Consider the following 18,698-nt stretch of genomic DNA (forward strand, 5'->3'; position numbering starts at 1 on the left):
TTTAAAACATCCAGCTATACTCCTTAGGCAACAGGAGAAACTTCTGCCACTTCTTATTTTGTGCTCCACACATATATGTGAAGACCTTGACTTTTCTCCATGCCCTCTGTTCATGTCAGAAGTAGCCAGGAAGGAACCTGAGCAAACTCAAAAAACTGTTTATTATTCAGACAAGTGTTTCCAGATGCAGCTCAGAAAGTCTTGTTCCACCCACTGTTTCATCTACAATTCTATCCATCCATCCATCCATCCATCCATCCATCCATCCATCCATCCATCCATCCATCCATCCATCCATCCATCCATCCATCTATCTTCTCTCTGTCCTGTCTGTCTATCTGTATCTCTTTTCTCTCTCCCCCTTTTCTCTCTCTCTTATCTATCTATCATCTATCTATCTATCTATCTATCTATCTATCTAACTATCTATCTATCTATCTATCTATCTATCTATCTATCTACCTACCTACCTACCTACCTACCTACCTACCTACCTACCCACCCACTCACCCACCCACCTGCCTACCTATCTCTGTATCTGAATCTGTATCTCTCTGTAATATCTATCTCTATCATCTTTCTCTCTCTTTTTCTGGTCTGTCTGTCTCTCTATCTGCATCTCTTTTCTCTCTCTCTCTCTCTCTCTCTCTCTCTCATCTATCTATCTATCTATCATCTATCTATCTATCTATCTAACATCTGTGTATCTATCATCTATCTGTGTATGTATGTATATATGTATGTATGTATGTATGTATGTATGTATGTATTGATCTATTGATCTATTTATCTATTTATTTAGCTATCATCTCTCTTGCTCTATCTCTCATATCTACCTCTAACATCTCTCTCTCTCTCTATCATATCTGTCTGTCTGTCTGTCTGTCTGTCTATCTATCATCTATCTATCTATATCTATCTAATCTATCCATCATCTATCTATCTATCTATCTATCTATCTATCTATCTATCTATCTATCTATCTATCATCTATCTATCTATCTATCATCTATCATCTATCTATCTATCTATCTATCTATCTATCTATCTATCATCTATCTATCTATCTATCTATCTATCTATCAATCATCTATCTATCATCTATCATCTATCATCTATCTATCATCTATCTATCTATCTATCTATCTATCTATCATCTATCATCTATCTATCTATCTATCTATCTATCTATCTATCTATCTATCTATCATCTATCTATCTATCTATCTATCTATCTATCTATCTATCTATCTATCTATCTATCTATCTATCTATCTATCTATCTATCATCTCTGTAAAGGTAGCATTGTCCTCCCCTCAGCCTGAATTGACTTACAGTAGTTATCAGTGTCATCGCTAGAAAACTCCCTGAGGTTATCTAAAGAGTTTTTTAATGTCTGCAGATTTAATATGTATCTGCCAACTTTCAATGTTTTTATGCTTTCAAATCCATTTTTTCCCATTACATATCCAGAGGTCATTATATCATGTTTTAAAAATACCGTACATGCATGTGGGCACACAGCCCTGCCATTTACCGTTCCAGCTGCTGCAGGGAAGTTTTCATGGACTTGACTTGCTGGAAGTGACAGGACATGTCTGTCGCCAGAACCATTTCAATCACCAGCGACCGGAGCTCCCTGCACCCCGTGAAATAAAGAAACACAGCCGCCATCAAACACATTCTTCCTTATGTGATTCAACTCCCACACAAATACATTCTGCAGATAAACCCGGAGGAATGGGGGGGTGGTGGTGGAGAGAAATCTATCCATTCAGTTACCATGATTGATCACATTTGAGTTGAAACTCTGCAATCCCAGAAGGAAAATTCTGCACCAAGATGACACAAATATCAAAAACGCTTGAGCATCAAATAACATTGTTACCATGTTTAGCTTTTTGATATTGTGTTTGATAGTGACAGTCATGTCTTTAACCTTTTTTTCCTGGGGGGAGGGGGGGCACTGGAAAGATTCAAATTCCATTAGAGACACACAAACGCTTTCTGTCCATTCAGTGTATTCCCAAAGATAATATATCTTCACACCGACTGCTTTGCTGCAGGAAGTCTTTGGAAATCCTATCTTCCCACCAAGTCCTCTGCAGTTGTAATATGTTTATCAGAAGGAGTCTGCCAACTTTTATTTCATTTCCCCCCTGCCTAGGAATGGATTTAATAAGTAATCATCTTTGCGGTTGAGCAGCAGAGCTTAAAAATAATTCAGTAGAATTTAAAAGCTTAATTTCACCATGCTTCTAGAATCACACAAACAACACACAAAAATGTATGCATCCCGGAAAATTCTAATTCGAAAATCTGTATAAATTCTAATGCAAAGTTCACCACAATGAGTGTACTACATGTACACGAGAAAGGATATTTGTGCTCCATTTCCTGCCTCCCCTCCCTTCCTCCCCCCTCCCCAAACCTTATATTTCATCAAATCTAAAGATGAATTGCTCAAGCCACAAGAAAGTGGATCCTCAAAGGTGGTAAGAGAAAGGGGAGCTAAGTTCAAGAAAATTAGACAATTTATCATAATAATTATTTACAAAGCCTTGTAGGCTCTCTCAACTAGGCTGAAGGAATATTGTAACAACAGACATCTGGTTTGTAAATTGTCTTGATTCTGGACATAGTTTCAAACCTGGGCATCAGGCAGAAATATAGGGTGCAGGCTGAAGCTGTCAATCAAGCCAAGTGGGAGATGCTGGCATGGTAATGAAGCTCTTGTTCAACCTCTCAAGAGTGAAAAGAGGTATGAAAAGTAGGAGAGCTACAGAGCAAGCCTTGGAATCAACTTTGGGATGAATGCTGGTAGAACCTAAAACCCTTGTCATCACTGCTTAGTAGTCATTTCAAGACTCCCTGAGTACGTACATACGTACACACACACACACACACAGAATTCCTTACATCATGCAAGAGGACAATTTGCTAGTAGGCCAGTTATGGAAACCAAGGATAGATGAAGTCTTATCCTCATACCACAAAATGTCTGAGCAACAACTGAGAACTTCTAAAGTTTAGAATCTAAACACTACAAACGCATTGCCTAGGAAGGTTTGGTATGTTTAGAGTCATTTTAGCTTCAAAATGTCTAGAATCATGCCTAATTTTTTTTTTTAAATTTCTGCTGCCATCTAAGCAAACTCGGTTATGTACAAGTCGCTGGTTTTGAGATGCTAGGATCTCTTTCCTTCAATCATCCTCGGAAATGTAAGAAAAGACCTGACACCCCAAACTGGAGATATCCAAAAATAAATGGATATCAGATGGAACTGCTTAAAGCAGGGGTGTCCAAACTTGGGAACTTTAAGACTTGTGGACTTCAACTCCCAGAATTCCCCAGCCAGCATGGGGAATTCTGGGAGTTGAAGTCCACAAGTCTTAAAGTTCTCAAGTTTGGACACCCCTGGCTTAAAGGTAATTAGAAAGAGTCCCACGTAGGAGCAGTTAACGTGACTATAAACTCAAGCCCGCTTAACTAGAGGAGGAAGCTCAACTTAATTGCCGCCCTTTCTCACAACTATATAAACACACAGCATTTTGCAGGAAGAAGCCATCGTGTTCCAGTTAACCGCAAAGTTCACCGTCCATTGGTTGATTTCTGCCCTACTCCACCCCACAATGCCTCCCCTCCCCCGCTTTGAAGCATTCCTCAGTGCAAGCATGCCCCCCACCCCACCCCCGCGGTGGGTTTCCTGAGAACATGGTTCAGCAGAGGAAAGGAGGATGAGGGCTCACACAAATTCATCCTTGGCCAGGTTAACAAGTATGTTCATCTCGTCATCCTGCATCATGCGGAAGATGGCGCTGATGTGGTGATTCTCCAGAACGGACCGGTCATTGTACAAAATGGCCGTATCTGACCTGGGGGGAAAAAAGGAGGGAAACCATAAAGCAAACGTAACGTCAAGGGCAGGGATGAAGGGAATCTTGTTGTTCTGGGGAACTGGTGAACTTTTCAGCATTTTGGTTAACTCCAAATACAGGCAGTCCTCGACTTATGACCACAGTTGGGCCCCGCATTTCTTTTGTTAAGCGAAACATTTGTCGAGCGACTTTAAGACTTTTCTTGCCGCGGTTGTTGAGGGAATCACTGAAATTGTTACGTTAGTAACCCCGGTTGTTCCCTGATTCTGGCTTCCCCCATCGACTTTGCTTGTCAGAAGGTCGCAGAAGCTGATCACGTGACCCCGGGACACTGCAACCGTCATAAATATGAGCCAGTTGCCACACATCCACATGACCATAGGGATAACTGCAACGGTCATAAGTGTGAAGAATGGACATAAGTCGCTTTTTTCAATCCCATTGTAACTTTGAACTGTCACTAAAGGAACTGTTGTAAGTCAAGGATTACCTGTATACAATGGCCTACACTGGTTTATCCAGGGGTGGGCTTCAAAAATGTCAGCAATGGGTTCTCTGCCCTGTTGCTGGTTGGGCGTGGGCATGGTGGGCGTGGCCTAATCAGCCTCTTGCACCATGGCAGGGACGCCGTTTTCACCTTCCCCGGGCTCAGGAGGCTTTCCTCGAGCTTCTGGGAGGGCGAAAAGTGCCCTCCCAACAGGCTCCATTTCCGGCCTTCTGGAACTTCCAGGAGGCCTGTTTTATCCCCCTCACCAAGCCTCCCTGCACTTACCTCGCATCCAAAACGGGCCACGTGCAGACTCCTGGGAAGGGTGGGATGGACAGGGCCAGCCAGTGGTGGGATTTGGAGGTTCTCCGAACCGGCCATAATGTTAGCTACGGGTTCTCCCGAAACCAGGCAAACCAGTAGCAGCCCACCCCTGGATGTATCTTTAATTGCCTGGCAAAAAGAGACCATGGAAGCCTCAAGTAACCAACACAGTTGACTTTGTTATTGTATGATCCAAAAGTCTTTCAGAGCTCTTCTTTCCTCTAAAACAGCAGTGTAAGTTTAACAACGGAACATCCATACAGACAACCTCTTTACTTACTTGGTCTGGATGTGGAAGCTGTTGGTGGTACCCGTGTGCTCATAGTCATGGATTGCAGCTGCAAAGATAATGGCCAGGGCCTCAATCTCTGTCAGGCAGTGCTGCAGAGGAAGAAGAAGCAGGAGAGATGGTCAGCATCTTTGGGAGTGAAAGGGTGATGTCTGGGAACAACTCCAGAACTTTGCCACCACAAATGGAGGACAAGTTCTACGCTAGAGGGTCATCCCTATGACCAACACTTCCTGATTCCATAGCCTTTCTAGATCAGTTGCTGTCCTACCTGTGGAATAAATTTTGACTTAAAACCTACTTTCCCGGAAATGGACACTATAAAAATTGCACTTCACATGGCAAGAAGAGAAGGGGCAAAAAGGCAGAGATAGATACCCATCTTACTGTCCTTTAATACAGCTGAATATGTGCAAGATAAGATATAGAGATATAAACATAAATTTGCTACCACATAAGACATATTCCATTTCTCATCTTAGGATTTCTGCCACAAATATGGTTTTGTGTCATTCCAAAGAAAATTTCCATTATCTGATATTTAACAGAATAAGAGAGTTGGAAGGAACCTTGGAGGTCTTCTAGTCCAACCGCCTGCTCAGGCAGGAAACATATACCATTTCAGACAAATGGTTGTGCAATCTCTTCTTTAAAACTTCCAGTGTTGGAGCATTCACAACTTCTGGAGGCAAGTTATTCCACTGATTAATTGTTCTAACTGTCAGGAAATTTCTCCTCAGTTCTAAGTTGCTTCTCTCCTTGATTAGTTTCCACCCATTGCTTCTTGTTCTACCCTCAGGTGCCTTGGAGAATAGTTTGACTCCCTCTTCTTTGTGGCAGCCCCTGAGATATTGGAACACTCTTATCATGTTACCTTTCGTCCTTCTCATTAAATTAGACATACCCAATTCCTGCAACCTCTCAAAGATAATGATTTCTAGGTGTGCTGGGAATACGACTACCAACATTTTCAGTCAGCATCATTCCCATGCAGATCCAACTGCTGGCTATGTCCTTCAAAGCCCAAAGAGAAGCATCCTAACCTAATGGCTGCATTTTCCCGAATAAATTGGTCCTGGTTTTAAAAATATTGGGAAAAAGTACTTCCTTCTGCCTTGCCCTAGTTGGAATGTGTTGCTTCCTGACATGGGAACTTCCCTTTTCAGAGAGATTTCGTTTTCAAGATGTTTTATTTGCTGGAATGCATTTTAGCAGGTCAGATTACTGATTTACTTTAGGGTGTTTTTTTTTTTTTGGTTTTTGTACTTGATATGATTTTATATTTTAATTACAACTGCGTATTGATCTTGTAATATAACCTGTAGATTTTTTTGCTTAATTTCCTATTTTTAAAAGACATCTCAATCTGGGGGAGGGGGGCAGCAACACAACTCACTTTTCAAACATTTGCTGGCTGCAATCAGTTTTCCCAATTCCTGGCTTAGTGCTAAACTGGGGAGACCTCTAGAGGGCACTGTTGTTTTTGTGTATGGTGTTTCAGTTAGTTTTGATCAAGAATAATTTGGGAGAAAAACAGCATGCAGGTGGCATAATTGCATTCCTGATATTTGTCCTAGGTACAGTAATTCATGACAACACAGCAGAAAGGTAGGCACTAAAACCCAAGATTTGGAAGTTTCTTCAGATCCAAAAAGCAGAATTAATGTTCTAAGCATGCAATATCAACAACACCTCCCAGCTGGAGGGTGAACCAATGGGACAGTTGCTGAAGCACTCAATCTGCAGGTTAACTTTACCACCATGCCGGTGCGAAGCAGGAAGCAATGTACAGTCTGGGTAACATCAGCAGCATGTATCTGATTGTGATAAGGGTTCTTATATTTCCCATAACCAGCCTCCAGTGCATCCAGGAAAGTCATGAGGTACACCGTGGGGATCTGAAAAACAACAAAGGCAAGATAACCTTAGGCAAGATCTGGAAACAGGTGCAAGCCTAGATGTCTTCTACTGAGTCTGGTAGATGGTCCATCTGAAAAGCCGTGGTGGCGCGGCGGTTACAATGCAGTATTGCAGGCTAATTCTGTCCACTGCCAGCAGTTCGATCCTGACTAGCTGAAGGTTGACTCAGTTTTCCATCCCGCCGAGGTCGGTCAAATGAGGACCCAGATTGGGGAGGGGGCATAGGCTTACTCTGTAAACCACTTAGAGAGGGCTGTGAAGCACTGTGAAGCGGTATATAAGTGCTTTTGCTATCTAATTTGGTGCCACCTATATTAATCCTTTCAAGCATGTCGTCTAATTATGTTGGATTATAACTCCTCAATCAGCATGGGAAGTCTGGCTTGAGATGATGGGGGTTGTAGTCTAACAGGTCTGAAATGTAATCACTAGTGGTGGCTCTCCAGAATTCCAGACAGGAGTTTTTCCCAATCCAATTTGGAGATTCTGGAGACTGAGCACAAAACCCCTTTTCATACCTTGACTTCTGTGCAGACTGGATTCTCCTTTTAGTACATATGATCTACTGCTGATCTACTTGGCAAGTTTAAGATGTGTGGACTTCAACTCCCAGAATTCTCCAGTCAGCAACTGGTGATCGGGATCAGAATCAGTCACAGTTTGTTCTCATAATGGTTTGTTGAAAAGTGACCTAGGTGGTACATACTGCCAAGTCAAATTATGGCTCCGCAGTTGTCAAAAATGGAAGTTTTGAAGATAGAGCTAGACTACTGTAGCCTTCTCATGAATATCAGCATTCTCTCTCATCAAAGCAACACCTCATCTGGAAAATGCTGGACTATTTGATTCAGGAGAAGCAGCTGGTCTCCTGCTGAGCTTTTGTACTATCACTCCCATATTTGTATGCCACTGGCTTTGCCCACGAAGGCTGAGGAGTGCTTAGGTATAAACTTCAACCAGGTTTCCATTATTGTAACCTCCTCTCCACCCCTACAAAAAAGCCCTGGTAATTTAAACAACGCATTACACTTCTGTTGTGTTTTAATGCAAGAAATTATTACTTTGCTGGTGTCCCATTAAGTTGCAGCATCTGACCAACTTTGGCTGATATTAAAAACAAAACAAAACAGAAAAGTTAAGTGGGCTCAAATCTACTTCCTACAAATCACTTCTGGAGAGATTAGCAAGGGATATATGTGATTCAAGAGAGTCTTTACCTTTTTGACTCTGTTGGAAATTTGGCAAATTAAAAGAAGAAGGGGTAGTATCTGGTCCTCAGCCTGCTTTCAGTAAACCTTTACCCAAAGTGCTCCATCACTAGAGGTTTTCCAAGAAGAGATTGGGCAACTATTTATTTGAAACGTATAGGGTTCCCTGCTTGAGCAGGGGTTTGGACTAGAAGACCTTCAAGGTCCCTTCCAACTCTGGCATTCTGTTAAGTGCTCAGGTTGGGGGGGGGGAAGAGGGGAAAGAAGAGAAAGGACCCCACCCACTTTTGGACTCTGGATCTGATCACAGACCACTCTGGCTTCAGCCTTTCACCTGCAGACCCTCCCAACTGATTGACCCTATAAAAATAGGACCCTCACGCAAAAAGGGTGCACCCTCTCTTCTACTCTAAAAGCAGCATTGTAATGCTGCCCTAACTTCTCACAATTTGGAATGATGAATTAATCTGTAGGCATACAATGATTACCTGGATGTGCTCAGACCCATTCGTTTCTTACCTTGAAGCGGCTGTTGAGATTGTGGCGGGTGAGCAGTTCAAAGACAATTGTGCGCAAGGCATGGTCTTCGCTCACCCTGTTCAGTGCAAAGACATCGAAAAACCAGAGGTCAAGAGTCTAAGAAGGAAAACAGAGGCAGAGTGAGAGACGGAACAGGAGAGGAGGGTCAAATCTGCTGAAACTACTAAGCAAAGGACTTACATCTGGTGTAGGAAGCGGAAAATTGGGACAAGGCGCAAAAAGAAAATGATTTTTTTAAAAGGACTATTAGATGGAAATTAATGTGAACCAAGGGACGTGGTGGCTCAGTGTCTAAGACGCTGAGCTTGTCGATCAGAAAGGTCAGCAGTTTGGCGGTTCAAGTCCCTAGGGCCGCGCAACGGAGTGAGCTCCCATTACTTGGCCCAGCTTCTGCCAACCTAGCAGTTCAAAAGCACGGAAAAAATGCAAGTAGAAAAATAGGGACCACCTTTGGTGGGAAGGTAACAGCATTCTATGCACCTTCGGCATTTAGTCATGCTGGCCACATGACCACAGAGACGTCTTCGGACAGCGCTGGCTCTTTGGCTTTGAAATGGAGATTAGCACCGCCCTCTAGAGTCAGGAACGACTAGCACATATGTGTGAGGGGAACCTTTATCTTTAATGTGAACCAAGAAATCCATTTCTAGGTATTAATCATTCCCCTAATAGGTCTATCTATCTCTCTATCTGTCTGTCTGTCCATCCATTCATCCACCCTTACACACCCATTATAGACCCATAATACACTTAATTTTTACATACTATCAGGCTCCACAAACCAAAAGAGAGACACATAGAATTACTTCTAAGCAATTTATGGTTCCTCACCTACAGGCAGAACTCTTGCCAAACTAAAGCAACTCCTTGCATCATTAAAGATATTTCTAAGACCTTCTGGGGAAGGACTGTCTTGACTCTCTTTCTCCTGGCCAAACTATCTAAACCAGCCTTTCGATCCTCTGGAAATGAAGCTCTTCCATCCTGGGAATCCAGACTGCATTTTGCCACACGCACAATCCTATTTCAAATGACTCCAGGTGGTTTATAAAACGTACCAAAGGGAATTCCTCCAAGCTTCTCCCTTCTGCAGTGATTAGTTAGCCCTTACAGTGTGAATTATTGATTACTGGTCAGAACTAAGACTTTTGGGAAAGTTTTGCCTCCAGTCTCCTTTTTATAGACGGTTCTGACTGAGGCTTCCCAAGAACATGAAGCAAACTCCTTGTCCTGACAAAAAACCCTTTTATTAATTTACTGTGACTTCTGCTCATTCACATCCAGCAAAGTCTTTCAAGGGTGGATTTACAGTCACAGACCTTATCAGGCTTAGAGAGCTGCCAGGCCGATATCTGCAAAACTTGACAAGGAGTCTCGGAGAGTCACAAACCAATTGAGCGAACTAATTGTCTCCTGCAAATTCCATTCCCCTTTCGCTTGTCTTTATTTCCTCTGGGAGGGGCCATTCATTGTCCACCTCTGGCCTTACTCCCAAGTCAACCCCTGTTCTTTAGAGGTTCCTTTCATCTGGCAACTCTGCGCATGCAAACACTGGGAACAGGCTCCAGCTGTTTGTCTGCCTCGTTGATGTCTGACTCTAAAGGCAGCTGATAACTGGTATAGGACTCTGGCCCCCTCATCAGATCCTTCCCCAGACTCCAGGATTGGCCTATGTTCCTCCCCAACCTCCTCACTGTCCGAATCTGCTGCCAGCTCTGCTAGCCACTGGCAGACCACAGCATAGAGTGGAATAGCTAGAAAAGTGTGACACATAAATATTGACCCCATGGGTGGCTTGAGGTGATGGGCAAAAGTGGCCTTGAGAATTGGTTGGGGCGACTGACAGAAGCCTCCTCTCAAGCAGGAGAAAAACCACCCATGCAAAAATTAGGAATTATTACTAGAGTGTAAAGGCTCATTACATCCATCAGAGACTTACACAAGTAGCATAGTGTTTGTTAAAAGACAAAGAGTTGTTACCTTCAGGCAGTTGATGACCGATTGAGAATAATTGGGTCCCACTGCTGTGTACGTCCGACGGAACATCCTGTGCAGTAGAGGACACAGTCAGACAGTCCCTGGGAGATCTGGCTTACTTGCAATTAGAAATAGTTTCCAAATCCCATCAAGCATTGCAGGGGGAGCATTCCGCTTTCTCCAGGCAAGGCAATACATTTAGACATGTCGAACTGGAGCCTCTTTTCCAGAGATACTAAGAATCAATAGCCTAGTAGCATTCCAGACCCATGCACAGATTCCCCAGACTCATGTGGCTCACTCTAATTTACTTTTCTTTTTGGAAAAAAACTTTATTGAGAATTTAAAACATTAAATACAAATACCTTTAATAATAGTTTTGTATAAGAGGCGGGGATGACGTCACGATGATACGACTTGCGATCTTGAAGCTCCAAGTTCGCTGTCAATATCTCTGCCTCTGGACGGTCCTTTTGGACCTAAACCGTCCCATAGAGACGGTGATAGAGAAGGGCACATCCTGCTGATCCCAGGGATATCGCACAATCCCTGGTTGATCCGAGAGAAGCTCTTTTTTCCAGCAATAGAGAAGCAGCCATCAAAGCTGTTGAGGTTGGGACAGCTCCAGAACGGAAGTAAATGCAAGAGAGAGAGTGTGTCGAATTGGTGAGATAAATTTTAGTATTAGAGAAGAGAATACCCCAAAAGATCAAAAGTAAAGTTAAAATTGAAGACAGAAGAGGTTAAGTGGCGAGATTGAAGCTGAGTGAAACCTAGTGTGTAATTTTTTAAAAATCTTGTTATTGATGGAATCTTTACAAACGCTTCTTATTTTTTAAACTGGACTGGGTTTTTTTTCTTCTATTTCTCCTTTTTTTTTCAATACTTACTGATTAAGACTTTCTTTCTTTTTCTTTTTTCAACACTCTATTGCATTTTCTTTTTAAGAAATTTTTCTTTTTTTCCCCTTAAGTTTGGAATATAAAGAGAGAAGCAAAAGTAGAGGAAAAGAAGTAACACTGCCACTTAGAGGCTTGGAGGCTTGGAAACATAGTTTTTCTTTTCTTCCTTTGAACACTTGATTTACATTTCAAGGTCTCTGAGCTTGTTTATTGAAAATGATAGCGGGATGAGCATGGATTGTTTAAACAGGTGCTCCTCTGGGGTACTATCAGTAGCTGGACTGGAGTGAAAAGAAAGCTTGACTTGAAAGAGAAAAGATTCAGTGAACTTGCTTGGAACTTAATAAAAAAGCCTTGGATTCTATATAGTGGCAGTTGTTTACTACCTGGAGGAAAAGACCAATATAAATGATGTCGCAGCACAAAAAAGAAAAGGAAGTAGCATTGCAGATGATTATGCGAGAAATTCAAGAAATACAAGTAAGAACAGAGATCATTGAAAAGTGGATGGAGAATATTGAACAAAGAACAGGAAGAATAGATGAAAAAATTGAGAATATTCACCAAACGATGAAGAAATACGAGGACAGATTTCAAAAAATTGAAGGAAAAGATGAACAAAGAGATAAGAAAATTAGAAATATTGACAGTAGATTGAGCATGGTTGAAAAAGACAAGAGTGGAATATTGGAATGGGAGAGTGATAGATCAGAATTTTACCTCAGATTCCAGAATATAGAAGAAGAAAAGGGAGAAAATTTGGCAGACCTAGTGATAGAAATTCAGGCAGAAGCATCGGTGATAACCAAAGGAAAGTTGATGGAAAGAAAAGACGAGGGGTTTCGAGTCTTTACAAGATATGCAGTGAAAATCAAGTTGCCAAGAGAAGTCCATACAAGATCTACAAGAAAGCCATTAGAACACAAATACTACAAATGGCAAGAGATATAAGATTGCATTACTATTGGATGGATACAGGATGATCTAATGAAATGCTGCAATAAAAATTAATTTAAATTTAGTTAAACAGAATATTATGCATAAAATGAAGTAATAATAGTTATAGTCAAATAAATGATTAACAATGATAATAATGTATATATGTGTGTGTATATGTGTGTGTGTGTGTGTGTGTGTGTACATACATATATACACATACTAGATTGAATATGAAATTTTATATAAATTGTAAGTGAGGACTATGGAGAGGATGCACAAAAGTTTTGGAACCAAAGATAAACAATTTTATACAGAATACAATTTAAAGACGTAATATTACTGGATGGTTTTGGGATGATATGATGAAATGCCATAATGTTAATTTATTCTAAACTTAGAATATCTTCCATAAAAGGAAGTAATAATGGTGGTAGCTAAATAAATGTTTAATGATAATAATTGTATGCATATATAAAGGATTGATAATATGAGATTGTATATAAACTGTAAGTGATGACTGTGGTGAGGAGGCACAGAGGTTTTGTAACCAATCGATACACTGTATGTAACTGGAGGATGGTTTTTATGTTTTATGTTTGTTTGTGTTTGTTTAAAAATAAAAAAATGTTAAAAAAACAATAGTTTTGTATACGTTACAATCCTTTTTGACAGTACTAACATAACCATTTACTATTCAAATACATTTAATATATTCTTAATTGCTCCTATACCTATAGATCTATGTTTCTAAGCTGTACATTTCATGCTCCTATTATTTATCCATTGATACCAGTTTTCCCAAACTGTATGCAATGTAAGTATCCATTTCTGCACAATCAAGAATATTTTGGATTATCAAATAGTCTGTTGGCATGGTATCACTTTTCCAACATTGTGTGCAAGCTATTCTTGCTGCTGTAATTGTGTGCAAAATTAAATATTTTATCTCTTTTATATACTTTCACATAATTTACTATATTTCATAATACAGATAGTCCTCGACTTACCGGCCATAATCGAGGCCAACATTTCTGTTATTAAGTGAGTCATTTTAAAAGTGAGTTTTGTCCCATTTTATGACTTTTCTTGCCTTGGCTATTAAGTGAATCATTGCGGTTGATAGGTTAGCCTATCAACTGGCTGTTATCTTATTTTCCCATTGGCTTTGCTTGTCAGAAGGTCGCAAAAGATGGATCATGTGACCCTGGGACACTGCAGCTGTCATAAATATGAACCGGTTGTCAAATATCTGAATTTTGATCACATGATCATGGGGATGTTGCAAAGATTGTAAGTGTGAAAACGGTCATAACTCACATTTGTCAGTGCCATTGTAACTTTGAACGGGCACTAAACGAACCATTGTAAGTTGAGGACTACCTGTGTAATAATTTTCAATTTCATTTTCATTATCCCAGTCCCCTTTCATAAACTAGAACTTGTTCTGACCTAGGCTTCCCAAGAGCATGAAGCAAACCCCTTGTCCGAGAAAAAAAAACCTTTTATTAATTTACTGTGAATTCTGCTCATTCACATCCAGCAAAGTCTTTCCAGGTAGGATTTACAGTTACAGACTTTATTTGGCTTGGAGAGCTGACAGGCCAATAGCTGCAAAACTCGGCAAGGAGTCTTGAGAATCACGAACCAATTAAGCAAACTAATTGTCTCCTGCAAACTCCACTCCCCTTTAGCTCCTCTTTTATTTCCTCTGGGAGGGGCCATTTATCATCCACCTCTGGCTTTACTCCCAAGTTGAGCTCTGTTCTTTAGCTGTTTCCTTCATCTGGCAACTCTGCGCATGCGCACACTGGGAATAGGCTCCAGCTGTTCGTCTGCCTCACTGATGTCTGACTTTGAAGGCAGCTGATAACTGGCATGCGGTTCTGGCCTACTCTCTGCCTCTGACAGAGAGCCCCCATCAGAGCCTTCCCCAGACTCCAGGACTGGCCTGTCTTCCTCCCCAACCTCCTCAATGTCCGAATCTGCTGCCAGCTCTGCTGGCTAGTGATGGGGTACAACAGAACTAAGATACCATTCCCCTCTGCAGATTCCCCAGAACTAAGTCAGACCCACCTTTTCTATTTAACTCCCTTTGCTCCATCCTGTTGCCCTACTAATGAGGCTACACATCCACTACCCCTAACCAGCATGCCTGACCATGCCAATAGGAGGCCTGGTAAGCTGCAGGACAAGGAAATCAGAGATGGGGTTCTCAGCTGGGAAAAGCTATCGTAGAACAAAGTATTTTCTTGTCATCCCACGTGAAACACTCCTTATTCAATCCCACAGGAATTATCCCTCATCCTTGACACCCTATTCTGTCCTAATCCCAGGCAGTCCAGGGAGCAGCAAGAAGAACCAAACCTTTCCACAAAGATGCCAGCTTGAACAGCATGCACAATGCTGCGAAACTTGGGTTTCTCCTCTGAACGGCGTCCTTTGGCCCGGGTCTGCTGGGTGAAAGTGGAGGCCAGCCAGTCTCGTACTTCAGAAGGTACGGCATCAGATTTGATCTCTTGGAGTTCATCTTCCGTGTCCAGAATCTTCCTGAAACAGGAATGGGGTCAGTGGGGAGAGGAAGGGCAGATGGTCAGCAATTCAAGGCAACGTGCGTCACAATAGGAGACAAAAGCTGCAATTACATTGCTTCCCCTCCCCCCCAAAATTAAAAAAATAAGCCCACTGAACAAGAGTAACACTGGCATTAAGCATGGTTTTCAACACTGATGGATCATCTTTTAAATGTTAAAAAGAATTTTGAAAAATAAAATGATGAGATGTTTAACTCAAGTCTCCATAACATTGCCTTTAGTCATACTTATTTGTTCATTCATTCATTCATTCATTCATTCATTCATTCATTCATTCATTCATTCATTCATTCATTCAATTTCTACAGCTACCCATCTCAGTCAATGACTTTGGGTGGCTTACAATTCAGAACATGCCTTACAATTAAAAATGTGAAAAACATTTTAAAACAATAAAACCAGTAGGAAACATTCAAACATCCAAATCAAAATTCACAAGAGCAAGATATTTGGCCTGTTACCAATATAGCCAGGAAACGGGGCCCTTGGTGCATTCAACAACCCAGGTTTGAGAACATAGCCAATTTTTAAAGGCCTTGCAAAAGGCTAACAGGGTTGGGGCCATTCTAGTCTCCGAAGGGAGGATTTCAGCTGCACCAGTTCTAAAGTAGTAGGTTTCCCCTTCAGGGTTTCCACCCTGAAAGTGCAAGAGCTGCTTCAAGGTGACTAACAGGTTAACAGAGTTGGAAGGAACCTTGCAGGTCATGTAGTCCAACAGAGGTGGGTTGCTCCCAGTTTGGCCCGGATCGGGCAAACCGGTAGCAGTGACGGCAGGAGGCTCCGCCTACTCGCCCGGACATTTCTGCGCAGGTGCAGAAGCATTGCTTGCGAGTCCAGCCTCCTGCCCAAGCAGGAAACCCTACATCTGCCTCTACCTAGGATCAAACTCACAACCTCCTGATCGTGAGGCAAGAGCTCCACCTTTAGGCCACAGTAAAGCTGTAGGTTTTTCAAGCATTATTGGGGGGAAGTCAGATGATTAAAAACTAAAACTAAGAACTAAAAACAATTAGAATAAAGACCCCAATAATGGGGACAACAAATTTCACAGGTAGTCTTGTTTTCTGACAACTTAAGAATGGGTGAAGAGCAACTCAGCAATAAGAAAATGCTATTAGTGTTTCTCTGGATCTTAGATAGAGATGAGATTTTGTCCCATGTCCCCTAACTGGAGCTTCTCTTAGTGTCTGGGAGAAAGTATTTTCTACAACTTCACTGAAGAATGAGTTTGCGATGTAGGTCAACTATCCCCAAACTTTCTGGCACCAGGGACCGGTTTCATGGAAAACAATTTTTGTACGGACTGGGCGATGGGGGCCAGTTTCCCGTGCAACTTAGATCCCATACATGCCCAGATGAAGCTTCGCTTGCTCACCCAACACTGTGGACCAGTTCCTAACAGGCTGCGGAACGATACTGGTCCTCAGCCTGGAAGACCCCTGATTTTTTAGATAACAGGATATACAGTACTTGACTCACTCTCTGGATTCAGTGCTTCCAAGGTTGATGAATTCTTCATATGTTAGGCTGCCACTAGGGGGAACCACATTCCTTCTTAGTGCCAACATGAACTGTAATTCACAGCAAGATCTACTCAACAAGGCTTTCAGAGCTGGTAAAACTCAGCAGTGTTTCTGCCCACATCCAAGTATGACACCAGCCACTGTCTTCAAATTACTGCCAAAACAGTGTTGTTGTCATACCTGGAAGCCATCTTTTACCTTTTGGAACTTCAGGCCTGCCACATTTTCTATTATGGGAAAATGGGTGGGGGATTTTACAGAGTGTGAGTGATATGTAGCCATAACAACATTCTTTCTCAGAAAGTCAAGGTCAACTGGCCCTGCAGCTGCAATGAGGTGACTGGGAGGTAACTCCTGGCTTGGATGATACCTGATTGGATAATGTGATGGACATGTGGGTGCTTGGCAGGGGCTTGAACTTTCTTTTGGGTGGGGAAAACCTGGAAGCTTTCAGATTCAGGTTTTCCCAGATGTGCCACTATGACATTTCTAATAAAATGGAACTTTGAGGAAACTCAACTCTTGGTGTCTTCTTTTGTTGGGGTTGTTACTTAGAACCCTGACAGTTGTTGCCCTAGGAACTTCCCACAATTCAGTTTATCCCAGCTTTCCTCATGCTGGATGCTCTTCAGGTATATGGATCAATTTCCAGAATTTTGAGCAATTCTCAGGGATGTGACGGGCAGCTTATCCAGGGGCATTCATTTTGACTTTGGGGGAGGAGGGGGAATTACGTTGGACCAGATAGACATCCACAAGGCTTCCCAATTCTTCCATACTCACCTGGTCTCATCAATATAAACTGCTTCAAGCAAAGAAGCTGTATATTCCAAATTCTTCTTCAGCTCCACAAGGTTCACCTCTCCTGTCTCCAGCTGTTTCACCATATACCGCAACCTGCAAAGTGAGAAGAAGAAAAAATGAAGAGGAAGGGAGTAAGCGGACTAGGTAAAACTTCTTTCCTTGCGCCACCAGCCATAAAGCATCTCTCATCGCAATCTCACCTCCTCAAGAGCCAACCAGCAAGAAATCATAGATATATCACAGATAATCACAATTTTATTTTGGGTTTTACTGATTAGATAGGTTTGTTGTTATAGAAATGGCTAGTTTATACTACTATGTAAAGGTAAAAAGTTGAGGTTTGATGTTATTATCTTATCTCTACTGCACCAAAGAGAGTTGAAGTCAACACTTTTTCTGTCTTTTCCCCTTTTTTCTACACTTTTCCCTTCTCTTTTTCCTCCCTTATCTTTCCTACTTTTTTCTTTGCATTTTTGTATTTTATGTTATTAATTAAGAAAAATGGAACAGGCTGGTCTTCTGCTGTACTATACAGCAAAGGTGGAAGCAAAGATTAGGAGTGATTTCAACTGAATGTTAAGACAGGAAGCAGAATTCAGCTCTAGGGGGTAAAAAAACCTTTGGAAAGCCATTTGACAATGGAACAGATTTGGAGATGGTATGCTGTCTTTTCCCTGGAGGTCTTTAGACAGAGATTGGCTGGTTGTATAACAGCAAAGCAGGAATTTAAGTTCTGTATTAGTGCTGTGCAGTGCTTTGGTCTCAAAAGCTAAAAGGCACTTCAGAACACGCGAGAAAGTGCTTTTAGCTCTAGCCTACAACTCTTTGAAACTAAATACATCTTTTCCCAGGATCATCCTCTCACCTTTAAATCCCAAAGCACAGCCCTATTCCACACTAATCTTCAGGGACTGGACAAGATAGCCTTTGAAGAATCTTCCAAAATTCTTCAGTTTGACATGGACGGTTCTATATATTTATATAAAGGAGGCAATTTATCTTATTCAACAGGTGGTCGGAGAGAGGAAGAGTGAAGTTACCAAGCAACCAGATGGATCCTCGATTGGACCATGTGACTGATTGTTTGGGGAAGGGGAAAAACTTTTCCTAAAAAAGAACATTCAGAGTTGGTTTTCACCAGCCTCTGCCAATATGATATATCCAATAAAGCTATTCTCTGAGGAATCTACCTGCCTCAGAGTTCTCTTTGCGAGGGACCTATTACTTGGAATCCTGACATGGGGTCACACATTTAGAAAAACTCCCATTCCCCCTTTCTTCTAGTTATGTATTTCTTCCAATTTTCAACTTTTC

At 41.6% G+C, this 18,698-nt stretch overlaps 1 protein-coding gene across 3 annotated transcripts in view; it reads right to left on the reverse strand.

Moving 5' to 3' along the window:
- Positions 1 to 18,698, reverse strand: part of PDE1B (phosphodiesterase 1B) — a 153,293-nt gene that overhangs the window by 9,788 nt on the left and 124,807 nt on the right. For all 3 annotated transcript variants that reach the window (XM_081945246.1, XM_081945247.1, XM_081945248.1), the window contains 8 exons: positions 17,364 to 17,477; positions 14,831 to 15,013; positions 10,629 to 10,695; positions 8,628 to 8,744; positions 6,738 to 6,878; positions 4,972 to 5,072; positions 3,752 to 3,877; positions 1,539 to 1,640 (listed from right to left, as the gene is read on the reverse strand). In XM_081945246.1, coding sequence (XP_081801372.1) covers positions 1,539 to 1,640; positions 3,752 to 3,877; positions 4,972 to 5,072; positions 6,738 to 6,878; positions 8,628 to 8,744; positions 10,629 to 10,695; positions 14,831 to 15,013; positions 17,364 to 17,477 — 951 coding nt within the window. The remainder of the gene's footprint in view (positions 1 to 1,538; positions 1,641 to 3,751; positions 3,878 to 4,971; positions 5,073 to 6,737; positions 6,879 to 8,627; positions 8,745 to 10,628; positions 10,696 to 14,830; positions 15,014 to 17,363; positions 17,478 to 18,698) is intronic.

Source organism: Natrix helvetica (assembly GCF_964273705.1).
Source record: "Natrix helvetica genome assembly, chromosome: 1".
Taxonomy (NCBI): domain Eukaryota; kingdom Metazoa; phylum Chordata; class Lepidosauria; order Squamata; family Natricidae; genus Natrix; species Natrix helvetica.